This window comes from Physeter macrocephalus, chromosome 4 (genome assembly GCF_002837175.3).
Source record: "Physeter macrocephalus isolate SW-GA chromosome 4, ASM283717v5, whole genome shotgun sequence".
In the NCBI taxonomy this organism is placed as follows: Eukaryota; Metazoa; Chordata; class Mammalia; order Artiodactyla; family Physeteridae; genus Physeter; species Physeter macrocephalus.
The window spans coordinates 116,708,969-116,721,643 of record NC_041217.1 but is presented as its reverse complement, the minus strand read 5'-3'; the positions used below and the strand labels follow the sequence as shown (position 1 = coordinate 116,721,643).

At 33.9% G+C, this 12,675-nt stretch overlaps 1 protein-coding gene across 5 annotated transcripts in view; it reads right to left on the bottom strand.

The window, feature by feature from the left end:
• The window catches only part of ZZZ3 (zinc finger ZZ-type containing 3), a 112,415-nt gene that overhangs the window by 4,801 nt on the left and 94,939 nt on the right, over positions 1–12,675 (bottom strand). For 4 of the 5 annotated variants that reach the window (XM_007111489.4, XM_024119617.3, XM_028489244.2 and 1 more), the window contains 6 exons: positions 11,294–11,441; positions 11,092–11,207; positions 9,694–9,765; positions 8,567–8,668; positions 7,807–7,902; positions 5,278–5,430 (listed from right to left, as the gene is read on the bottom strand). In XM_007111489.4, the coding sequence (XP_007111551.1) occupies positions 5,278–5,430; positions 7,807–7,902; positions 8,567–8,668; positions 9,694–9,765; positions 11,092–11,207; positions 11,294–11,441 (687 nt within the window). The remainder of the gene's footprint in view (positions 1–5,277; positions 5,431–7,806; positions 7,903–8,566; positions 8,669–9,693; positions 9,766–11,091; positions 11,208–11,293; positions 11,442–12,675) is intronic. The other variant, XM_028489245.2, reaches the window with a different exon arrangement.

Genomic DNA, 12,675 nt, shown 5'->3' with positions numbered 1-12,675 from the left:
ATGACATTTTCTTAACAACAAGCAAACTAATCTCTGCTCTGTTTTCTGCTCAGTACTCCCAATGATCAAGACAGTACATTCCTCTTACTCAAATGGATAAACTTAAGTTACAAAGATTATTATTTACAATAAAGAAATGAACAGTAAAAGCTATATGAATTTGAAGTTGACAGATGAATCACTAACTGCTTCCTATTTTCCCAATTTATTTGTGCTCTGCCACCCAGGAACCATTTCTTCCCTTTGCTACCTCATGACTGATCCCATGGTCACTGATTTCCACAACCCTCCTAAAAGCATCCCCAATTCATTAATCCCATGTTCCATCAATTCCCAATCCTGGACCAGACAACCCCTGCACCTCCCATTCCTCCTGCTCTCCATGTTAGGTATTATTAACTACTATATTTATATTATATCAAGGAAACTGATATTCATAGAAATTATATCATATGCCCAAGCTTACATAGTTAATTAGTTGCAGAGTCATGTGATTTGAACCCAGATTTGTCTATATAACTAACCCCTTAAACACCTAGCAGCCCAAGGCCTAAATCTAAGTGTTATCCTTAATTTTATACTGTCATATCTAATACAACATAATTCTGTCACTATTTAATACTACCTAAAATCTCTCTCAAATCAGTCCACTATAGTACCCACTCCCTCCTCTGTCTCATTGTTGCTAAAAATGGCTTCCTCACTATCTACAGTGTCAAGTCCAAAGTCCTCAGCTGGATAATGATTCTTTACAATCTCATACTTCACCTGCCTTATCTCCCACTATCTTTCATCCATTTCAAATTCTTGTCAACTAAAGATGTTAAATTATAGTTACTGCCTTCCTATGTTACCCGAGAAAGACAACATAAATAATGTAATAAATATGTAATATCAATAAATATGATGTAACCCAATTAAATAATGTAGTAAGAAATTTTATAATAAAATATATTAAATTTAGATATTTTAGGCAAATACAAAGAATACAAACTCTGCTAAATAATTTTTTTTAGTGTATAATTTGCATTTTAAGTCTAAGGGTATTATTAAATTTGGTCAACAAGATTAAGTTAGATATATGTATACATATAGCTGATTCACTCTGTTATACAGCAGAAATTAACACAACATTGTTAAGCAATTATACTCCAATAAAGATGTTAAAAAAAAAGTTAAATCACCTCACACCCACTAAGATGGCTACTATCAAAATTTAAAAATAGTAATAATAAGTGTTGGCAAGGATGTAGAGAAAATGAAACTTTTGTACACTGTTGATGAGAATATAAAATGTTGTAGCCATTATGGAAAACAGTACTGTGGTTCCTCAAAAAATGAAACAGAATTACCATATGATCCAGCAATTCCATTTCTGGGTATATACCTAAAAGAATTTGAGAGCAGAGACTCCAACAGATATTCGTACACCCGTGTTCACAGCAGCATTAGTCACAACAGCCAAAAGGTGGAAGCAACCCAAGTGTCCACTGACAGAAGAATGGATAAATAAAATGTGGTATGCACACTCAATGGAATAGTATTTGGCCGTAAAAAGGAAGGAAATTGTGACACATGTCACATGATGGATGAACCTTGATGACATTACGCTAAGTGATATAAGCCAGTCACAAAAGGTCAAAAACTATGATTCTACCTATATGAGGTACCCAGAGTAGTCAAATTCAAAGAGACAGAAAGTAGAATGGTAGTTGCCAGGAGCCAGAAGGAGGAGGGAATAGGGAGATAATGTTTACTGCATGCAGAGTTTCAGTTTTGCAAGACATAGAGTTCTGGAGATTCGTTGCACAATAATGTAAATGTACTTTAACACCACTGAACTGTACACTCAAAATTGGCTGAGATGGTAAATTTTCTGTTTTGGGTATTCAGCACAATTAAAAATTAAAATTCCATACTATTCAGCCATCAAAAAAAAAAGATAAAATCTTGCCAGCTGTGGCAACAAGGATGGACTTTGAGGGAATTGATGAAAAGTGAAATAAGTCCGAGGAGAAAGACAAATACCGAGATTTCACTCTTATGTTGAATACTAAAAAAAATAAATAAACAAACAAACAAATTAAAACAAAAACACACACAGGTACAGAGAACAGATTGGTGTTCTTTCCACAGAGGGGAAAAGTGGTAGAGGGAGGGAGAAATGGGTAGAGGGGGTCAAATGTATGGTGATGGATAGAAACTAGATTTTTTTGGTGGTGAGCACCCTGTAGTGCATATATATTAGTTGAATTACAATGCTGTACACATGAAACATATAATGTTATAAACCAATGTTACCTTAAAATGAACAAAAAAACAAATAAATATTTTTAATATGCTCACCCATAAACAGATTTCCTAGTTATAATCATTTTAAATTTACTTAAAGGAGAAATACTATGACCAATTTCAAGGGCATCTAAATGGTATACAGACTGTCTCTCTAGCTACTGCTTTTCTGAAAAAAAACCCTGAAATCTATAAATTTTACACTAGAGGATTCATAAATATACATTTAAATAGCTATTTTAAAGTAATCAGAATGATGTGAACTGCTGCTCATTTTAAAATAAATAAATAAAATCAACCAAACAAAAGCTAAATCAAACTCAACCACCTATATTATACTATATTTTGCCAATTTTCTCAAAATGTACTTCTATTAAGCATCCCAACATCACTCCTCACCTAGCTAAGTTTTATTCATCTTTCAATGGCCAACTTGACTATCATCACTTCCTTGGGTCTTCCACTTAAACTCTCAATCTGAATTAAGTACCTCTAAAATAATTACAATAACACCTACTTTTGAAGCATTTTTAAAATTTTGTAATTTAATTGATGTGATTACACATTTATCTCCTCCCACAAAACTTAGATTTATGAGAACCCCAAGATCATAGATATTTTATTCATAACTATGGAGCTGACCTCTAGCAGAGCCTGTTACATATTAAGTGTAAATAAACATTTCTCAAATGAGTAATTCTAATAGTCACAAAATACAAAATTATACATAAATGCCATATCTTAAGACACAGCAGAATCTAGCTGTTTTTCAAAAAGACAAGTTTAAAAGAAAAAAAAATTTAAGAATACAGGCATTTTACAGTAGTTTCATACCAAAGTATACAATCAGTGTTTGATTAATCTAGAAACAGAACAAAGGAGACTTATTTTTATCTGCTGACTTTTCATTAAAATCTCCTTTTCCAGTTACCATATATAATCAAAGTATTAAGAAAGATATAAGGCAATCTTCATGTCCTTTAAGCAAGGAATCAGAAGCACGTTACTTATTGAGGAAGAATTTTAGCATAGTAAAATAAAAAATATTAACAGCAATAAAAAGGAATCTCTGAATGTAAAGTAAAATGAAATGAATTAACCTAAATTAGCATCCAGTTGATGACGACACAGAGAGGAATTAGTCCAAGAGGATTTAAAAAGTATAATTTGACTTTATTTCTGTAGTTGGGTATATCCTAAGGCAAAAACAGTGCTACCCAAAAAACCTGTTTTCAGTATCGTATTGTTGACGGTAGTGTTAGTATTATTAAATTCTGAGACTACTGTGGGCAGTGTGAGACAAAGAAAGTAAGCATTATGTTGATGTTACTGATAACCAGAATTTTCAGCATGGGAGAAAAATGATACATATTAAAGATCAATATGGGGGCTTCCCTGGTGGCGCAGTGGTTGAGAATCCGCCTGCCGACGCAGGGGACACGGGTTCGTGCCCCGGTCCGGGAAGATCCCACATGCCGCGGAGCGGCTGGGCCCGTGAGCCATGGCCGCTGAGCCTGCGCGTCCGGAGCCTGTGCTCCGCAACGGGAGAGGCCACAGCAGTGAGAGGCCCGCGTACCACAAACAAAAAAAAAAGATCAATATGGGTTAAGTAAAATTCCCACAGTCCTTAAGTTGAATTTGAAATAAAATGATGAATTTATGATGTCTTTTAATTTTAACAAATATATAACATATTTCTCAGCTCTGTCCACTATATAGGATTAGATACAATGATCAATCCAGTAGCAAGTAGCATCCTATATCAGGATAGCGCCTCCGAATACCATTTCTCAATAAAAGAAAGCAGAACTGACTCCAGGTCTGAAGCAGGAAATATACAAGAGGAGCCTGGAATTTCCTTGTCCTACCGGACAGTAAGGAAGCTATAAAAGATTACTAGATTCTTGTCAAAAGAACTCAAAATCCAGCTTGAATAGGTTACAACCAACCAATGGGCCAATCTGTACACTAATAAAGACAATAATATCAATGCACTGAAACATATTAAATATATTTTAAGTCCAACAATTCATAAGAATACAAAAATTTTAAAACCTCATGAGTCAATCTGGAGGATATCAGAGAACAAACTCATTATTTTAAAAACAAGAAAATAAAGGGAAGAATCAAGCAGTTATGCTGCGTTTTCTGTATGTAACTTAGGATAATCAAATAGTTGATGAGGGGGTTACTTTGTGAATATTCTATCAAATAAATGAAGAAAGACTTTACTATTTTATAACATCTAATGAGTTAATGGATCTAACCAACAATGTATGCTATGTCAAACTGATAAAAGTATACATGATGTAGTTCTGCCCACCCTAACAAACAAAAAACAAATAAACCCGAATCTGATCAGTTATCTAGACCTATCAATTTATAGGAGATTCAGGAAACAGAGGAACAGGTTAAATGACACCAAGGAGATGCAAACAACAAAATCCACACTGAGGTAAATTCTACAAGACAAATAACCCAGTTTTTCAACAAAACAAATGTGAGAGGGGAAAAAAGAAGAGAGAGAAAAGGGCGGTGGGGGAGGCACTACTGCAATTTATGATTGGGGAAATGTGAACTGACTGTATATCTGGATTATATAAAGAAGTACCTTTTAATAAACATGATAATGATATTTTGTAATATCTGGAACTTGCTCCAAAATAATCCCAGACAGAAAGTTGGGTGGGTAGGAAGTATAGATGAAAATAAGATTGCCACAAACTGATAATTGTTAAAGTTGAATACTGGGTGCACATGGGTTTATTTTTGTATATGCTTGAAAGTTTCTTCATAAAAACAGTTTTAAAGCCCATTGTAAAACAAGTTTGACTAGTTAATTAAAAGAAAAGAGAGCAACATTCTCTGAAGAATAGGAATAACTAGGAAATCCTGGTGCTCCCGTTCTGTATCCTGATCTGTATAATACATAGATAAAGATAGATAGATACATAGATATAAATGTAGTATAAATAGATAACTTACTGATGCCTCCTCCATAGCAGTGTTCATGTGGCTACGAAAACAGGATCGGTCATCATCTTCATCCATATACACTGGTGGTTCATGGGAAGTCATGAAAGTGGAAGGTTTAAAGAGATGCTTATTAAGGGGGTGCTGTCGTCTGCTTGTTGAAGACTAAGTGAGAAAACAAATTTTTAATTGGGATAGTGGACAATCATTAAAAAATCAAAAATATAAATGCTACTTCCTGCAAGTCTGCCTAATCAGAAGGACTGCACCTCTACCCTTCAGCATACTCTTACGTGGTTGCTTTTTCTATGTTTATCTGGATTTTTAAAAAGACAACAAGCCTTAAATAAAAACGAAACAAACCAACAAACAGAAATGTAGGCAGAAGACCTACGTGGAGTATAATGGACCATCTGCTCATTATGTAGCTTATATTTGTATCCCCAACATTTATTACACTCTTGGCATTCACATGCTGAGCTCCTCTTAAGGTCATCTTACAGATGGTCAAGGAGGATGAAGTTAGCCAAAGCCAGATATAAAACTATCAAGTAAAAAGAAAATTTCCCCAACACGATGAATGTCTGAAAAGAGTATCTAATACTGATTGACTACTTACTCTTTGTCAATGTCACTTAACCCTCAAAACATTCCTGTAAAGTAGTTATTATCACTTCTAATTTAAAGGTGAAAAAACGGAGGCACGAGGAGGTTAACTTTCTTGTTCAAGGTACTGTAGCTAGGCAGTGGTAGAATCAAGATTATAAACTAGGCCTCTGTGGAGCCAAAGGCCTCCCTTTGGACCACTATGCAGACTTCCTCTCTTCACTTACAGCACCGCCACAAAGAATAACCTCAACCACATAGAGAACCATCATTTCATTTCAAAATTCAAACTCTAACCATGTCAGGACTTCCCTGGTGGCACAGTGGTTAAGAATCCACCTGCCAATGCAGGTGACACGGGTTCGAGCCCTGGTCCGGGAAGATCCCACATGCTGCGGAGCAACTAAGCCCGTGCGCCACAACTACTGAGCCTGCTCTCTAGAGCCCATGAGCCACAACTACTGAACCCGCGTGCCACAACTGCTGAAGCTCACATGCCTAGAGCCTGTGCTCCGCAATAAGACACCATAATGAGAAGCCCGCACACCAAAATAAAGAGTAGCCCCCGCTCACCGCAACTAGAGAAAGCCTGTGCGCAGCAGCAAAGACCACACACAGCCAAAAATTAATTAATTAATTAAATTATTTAAAACAAAACAAAACAAAACAAAAAACCTCTAACCATGTCTATGACTGGGCTAGATCTCTGCAGTCAAAATGTCTGTTAACTTAAAATTCAGTGCCCCCAAAGAAGGGAACACATTTAAGTTTCTTTAGTATTCGTTTTGTTATCATCATCTAGTCTTAGTGGTGAAAACATAAGGTGCACAACACATCTAAAGATAACCTAGAAATCATGAAAATTAAAGCTGTTAAGTTAAATGGTAGTTATCAAAGTTCCAACATTCTGAAGTTATAGGATGAACTCTACATATCTAAATAGATAATACTACATTTGGGGAGAAAAAAATCCAAAATATTTAAAACATCTGACAAATTAAAACAAGCTTCCATAGCTTGGTAAAAAGAATAAAAACAAAATTTTTAAAACATGGAGCTATATAGACAATATTCTTAATGTAAAATAGTTAGCTTCACTAACGAAGGGTAACAGCATTAGATCGGCTCCTAGCTTCTCTTAGGTGAACAGTGGCAGTTGTGGGGGAGCGGAAGTACCCAGATGATTTACCAAGGAAATGAAAGAAAGCCAATTACATGCTTTATTTTTTTGCAATTAAAGCAAAAAATTGGCTATAATTCGATGCAGTATTCTATGTAGGAGAGGGACGGTAGCTTTTTCACTGTACACAGCAACAGAGAACAATGGAAAAGGCTTAGGTGCAGAATCAGAAGATCAATGATTCCCAGACTTACCAGCTATGTGACTAGACAATTTACTCTATGTACTTAGTTTTCTAATCTATAAAAAGGTTGTAGAACAGTACCTAACCCAGAGCATTCAACAGTAAGAACAAAAGCTATCCATTAATATTATCATGAGTAAAGTGAAGGTGAAACTACCTACACTTCTAGAATTATAGTGAGGATTAAATATCTTAATAAACATTTCTAACCTTGGATTTATATACTATATGTATAAAACAGAAATTGATTATATTTATTAAAGAATCAAACATCCTAAAAACTTTAACATCACAAAGGCCTTTGTGACATACATACAATCTAATATCTTTCAAATAGCACTCATTCACATAAACTAACCTACTCCTAAGAAAATAATAAATAATCGTCATTGAAGCTCACTGAGTAGCAATAATGGAATCCTACCATATACAAGAAAATGTTTAGAGTGAGCCAAATTTTAAAAATAAAATAACCCTGTTCTGATAAATATATAAACTTTTACACAGGAACTCTGACTTTGATGAATTTAATCTGAGATCTAAGGTTTACTTTTACCTATTTTCTTTTTACCTTTTTGGAGTATATATATAAGTTTGGTGTTCTGCCTGGGACTGGAATGCCAGCTTTAGTTAGTTTTATGAAATACTTCTGCACTCGGCTGGCAACCTAAGGAAACATGACAAGCCTTTTAACGTAATAAGTGACAAGACATGAAGTACCAGAATAGTTTTTTAAAATAGTTTTTAAAACATACATGTGTATCTTAATGAATAGTAACAACTTAAAATCTACCATAAATCTAGAAATAATTTTAAATTGCCACCAAAGACACTTATGTTTTAAAATATAGACAAAAAAATTGTTAAAATAAATTAAATCTGTTTGATTCCAAAGCTAAACACATTTTCAACTTGTGAACACTAGTGCTTGTAAGCATAAAAACACATCTATTAATATCAATGGAAATGTGAAGGAGAAAACTGACAGATATTTTTTTAGAAAGACAACCAGGGAATACTGACTAAGGCACTATCACAAATCTATTAGCACAGTCTAACCAAAAAGCACAAACTGGTGCACTCATTAAACATTCAAGAGACACCAAGTCCATTGCTTTTTTGTTTTTTAGTAATGATCCAAAGCAGAATTATCTCAGAGTTGTTTCTAAAATCAACAGAAAAATACACAATGTTATTTTTTAAAACTCCACATACTATAGCACTGTGTAGCTAAATATGAAGGGGCAGGTCTACTGATTTTAGCTTCACTATCCTTCATTTAAAAAACCATCAAAAACATGCCAACAATATGGGGCTATCTCCTCAATTACCTGCTTTGCTGTCCTATTGCCCAGTTCATCTGCTATCTTCTGCCAGCGTCGAGATTCTACTTCTTCGGGAGGGTATTTCAAGAGTAGTTGTTCAAGCTTTTTCTAAGCCAAACCAAAGACCATATTTAAGAAAGTATAATACTGAGTTTCTAAATAAATACATTCACCTTTCATCTTAAACTATAATACTCCCTCCCCAACTTTGGGGGTTAGGTCAACTCGAAATCCTCATGCTAGGAAAAATTTCTAGTAAGGAATTTAAGACTTCACAAGAAAAATAAGATTAGAAAATAAACCTATGAAAGACCTTATAAAGATTTTCTATGCACTTCAGTAAAAAAAGAAAAGCACCCCCAACAAAGAAAATAATTAATTAATATGTTACATATCTTAGTGATTTCCACTGACCACTTTATCTTGCTAGACTATGTTTAGGCTTGCCACTATGGATCTGACAAAACTATGTAAATTCATTTGGATTTAGACAGAATACTAAAAGAGATCTTTTCCTCCTTTGTGTGGTCCTTCATTCAAATATTTAATTTTAATATTCTGACCTATCTCCTAAATTCTCCCATAGTCCTAAGGATGCAAAATAGTCCAAATGTTGGAAATAAAAGTTTCCTGAAGCTTTTTATAAACTGATAAACTCATTATAGCTGTGGGGCTAATCCTCACATGAGATAGAGATGTGTCTCAAACCTTACCCACAAACAATCCTAGCTATATGCCAAAATGTAAGAGAACACTCTGACCTTGGCTTTGCCAGCTCCCCTCCAAACAAAAACAAGAATTCACTTTGAAGCACAGCTTTACTTGGCTCCAGGTTTTTCTGTCTCACAAAGCTGCATTACAAAAACTTTACTCCATCTGTTTCAATATCTTTTTCAATCCCCCTCCCAAAACCCAGGTTCCTTATTTAAAAATTATCCCCAAAATGGAATTCATATATTCTCAGGATGCAAAATTCTTGAAGTATGCAAAAAGGTACACAGAAACAAGTTTAAATATTTTAAATTCATGGTTAAGAGGGATTACATATAACAATATACACTTTACTCATAATACTGGCTCTAATTTTAACTGCTTTTTTTTTTTAACCTACACTATTTAGAAATATCTATTACCTGTTCTTCAACAGTCCACAACTGGTTAAATGTTTCAGGTTTGGTATCATCACACAGGCGTCCTCTTATCATCTGCATATAAAACAAGGTTTTTGTCAGAGAGAAAAAACAAAGACTACCCTCTGATATAGCCAAATAACACACAAATTGTGAAATTTTTAATTTCAAAATATGTGAGTAAATTTATTTTTTAAATGTGTATATAATTTATTGCTTACAAAATGTTTTCATGTTCTTTTATTTCATTTGGTTTTATACTCCTAGCAATCTTGAGATATAGGTGACAGCAACTTCATTTTAAAGAAAAAGAAATGTTACTTTTTCTTTTTTTTTTTAATAATCATTGTTATATTGCTTATATTTTATTTGAATTACCTTTCTTTGGTATATTGCAAATCATCTGAAAACCAAAGAATTCAAATATTTTTAACAAATCCATTTTCCAATTAGTGTCTTGTACCTCAGAAGCGTATTTCCATCCCAATCTTTTAAATAAAGCATCACATCCACCCTCACAAAGAAAAATGAAGGAAACAAAGCATGAATACACACCAGGTGCATCTTTCTCCTTTGTTATGTATTTATTCTTTACTTTTGAAATATGAACAGTTTTATTTCTAGCCTAAGGATGTGGGGAAACATCTTGAAGAGATCATATGTACTGATTGTTTAGGGCAGTTTTAGAAATAATAATGTACCATATATATTCTTTGCTAACAATGAGGAAATTATACACGGAATTTCTTCCGTTATAATATTTTTAATGTGCTAGTCTTTTTATTTAAGTAATAATAAAGTAATATCCTAAATGTATGTCTTGCTCATAAAATGAAGCCTAATATCAATTTTACTACAATGTACATAATATTTTTAACTGGTTACACAGCTCAACATACCCCTATCTTTATGGCTATTGTTTATTTTAAAGAAATGTTACTTTTTCATTCTGCACCCACATGTTTATTGAAGTTCATCTAACTAACAGCAGCAAGGCCAGGTTACAACCAGCAAATCCTAGTTACATTCCACTACACACAAAGAGCTCTTATTTTTAGAATAAATACTGTATTATGTGTCAGGCATTGAACTGGGCGTGTTACATGTACTACTCATTATATTCCTCACAACAACTCTACAACATAGGGTGATATTAATCACATTTTATATAAGAGGAAACTGCAGCTTGGAGACTTTAATATAGATGACATCTGAAGTTCCACAGCTAGTAAGTGGTGGAGTTATGATTTCAACCCAGCTTTTTCTTAACTTCAAAGTTAATGTTCTCACTATACCTTCAAGTGAAAGACTGCTTGAATTTTAAGAATACAAACCAGCAAAGTGTTAAAATGTTTTGTCTACAATTCAAATTTTCCTGCTCCAACACTTTATCCTGCTTACCTGAGGACGACTGTTTGAGCCTTCTGGGCCATCACTCAAAGGCAACATAGAGTATGAAAGGGACTCTCCATCCTTCCTAGGATCTAAAGGACTTTTTGGTCTAGCAGGTAAACCTACTAAAAAGAAAACCATGTATAGGATTATTAAAGCAAGACTTTGTCAGGTAGTTCTCTAATTAAGTTCATATCATGTAATTTCTTACCTTTATCAAAAACTAGCTTAACTCTCCTAGTATGTCTTTTGCGATTTTTAAATTCTCTTTCAAAGTTCCCAAGGCTATTGGTATATTGGTCCCATACAATCTCGGGCAATTGAACAACTCTCTGTGGATATGGAAGCCCTATATCAGCCTGGTGGGGGAAAAAAATGAAAGTGACAAACTAAGTTTAATTCAAGAAATTATCAACTACAACCAAATTTTCAGATGACTCCAAATCTAAATAATCATCAACTAAGCATTTCTATTCACTTTTTGAATCCAACAGCCAATGAAGTTAATACAATCTAAACATTAAATGGTAGAAATGATAGCCAAGTAAAGGAAAATGAACTTAACAAAACATAAGCACTATTTTTAGAGGTCTAAAGCTGAACTATATAAACATACTGTACTTTATCACTAACACACTTTAAATAGAAATAGCAAAGAAAGATTTTTATCTCTAAGAACAGCACATGAAATGTATTTGACTGAAATATAATAGATATGACTTGACACACAGAATTCATTTTTAATGGACCCATGTGTTCCTGACTTATCCATAAAACTATTAATTATTTTCACACTATATAACTCAGCACGTGTACAAAAAAACTTATCACATTTTGAGAATCAAAACTACATCTTTAGTTTACTTGGAATTCAATTATTTTGCCAACTACCTTTAGAGAAGTTATTAGTTGTCATAATTACTAAAACCAGGTCATTATGATCAATCTTTTGATAGGGATTTGGGTTTCATAGGTGGGTGTATTTGTCACAACTCATATAATGGTAAAATTGGGATTTCTGAATTTCATTGTATGTAAATTTCACCTGAAAAAGTTTAAAAAAAGAATTTTAATTAAGGATATGCATTCTGAAGTGTTTTGGTGTTAAGTGTGCATGTCTGCAACTCTGGAATGCATCAAATGCATCCCATCTTGAAATAAGGTAGAATGGTGGATGGAAGAATTGCATAAACATACAATCAAGCAAATATAATAAAATGTTAATGGTAGAATCTGGGGGTGGATGTGTGTGCTAACTATACAATACTTTCCACTTTTTTGTCTACTTAACATTTTTCAAAATAAAACGTTGAGAAAAAAATCAGGTCATAAATTATGACACTGGCAAGCAAAATCCACTTTGTGACACAGAATTCTTAATTTTTATTTTGCTTGTGACATATTATATTAGCACCAACATCATAATAGCACATATTAGTCTAAGATTCAACTTTAGAAAAATTAGAACAGTGTCTTTTAAAATAATGATGGATGGGCTTCCCTGGTGGCGCAGTGATTGCGCGTCCGCCTGCCGATGCAGGGGAACCGGGTTCGCGCCCCGGTCTGGGAGGATCCCACATGCCGCGGAGCGGC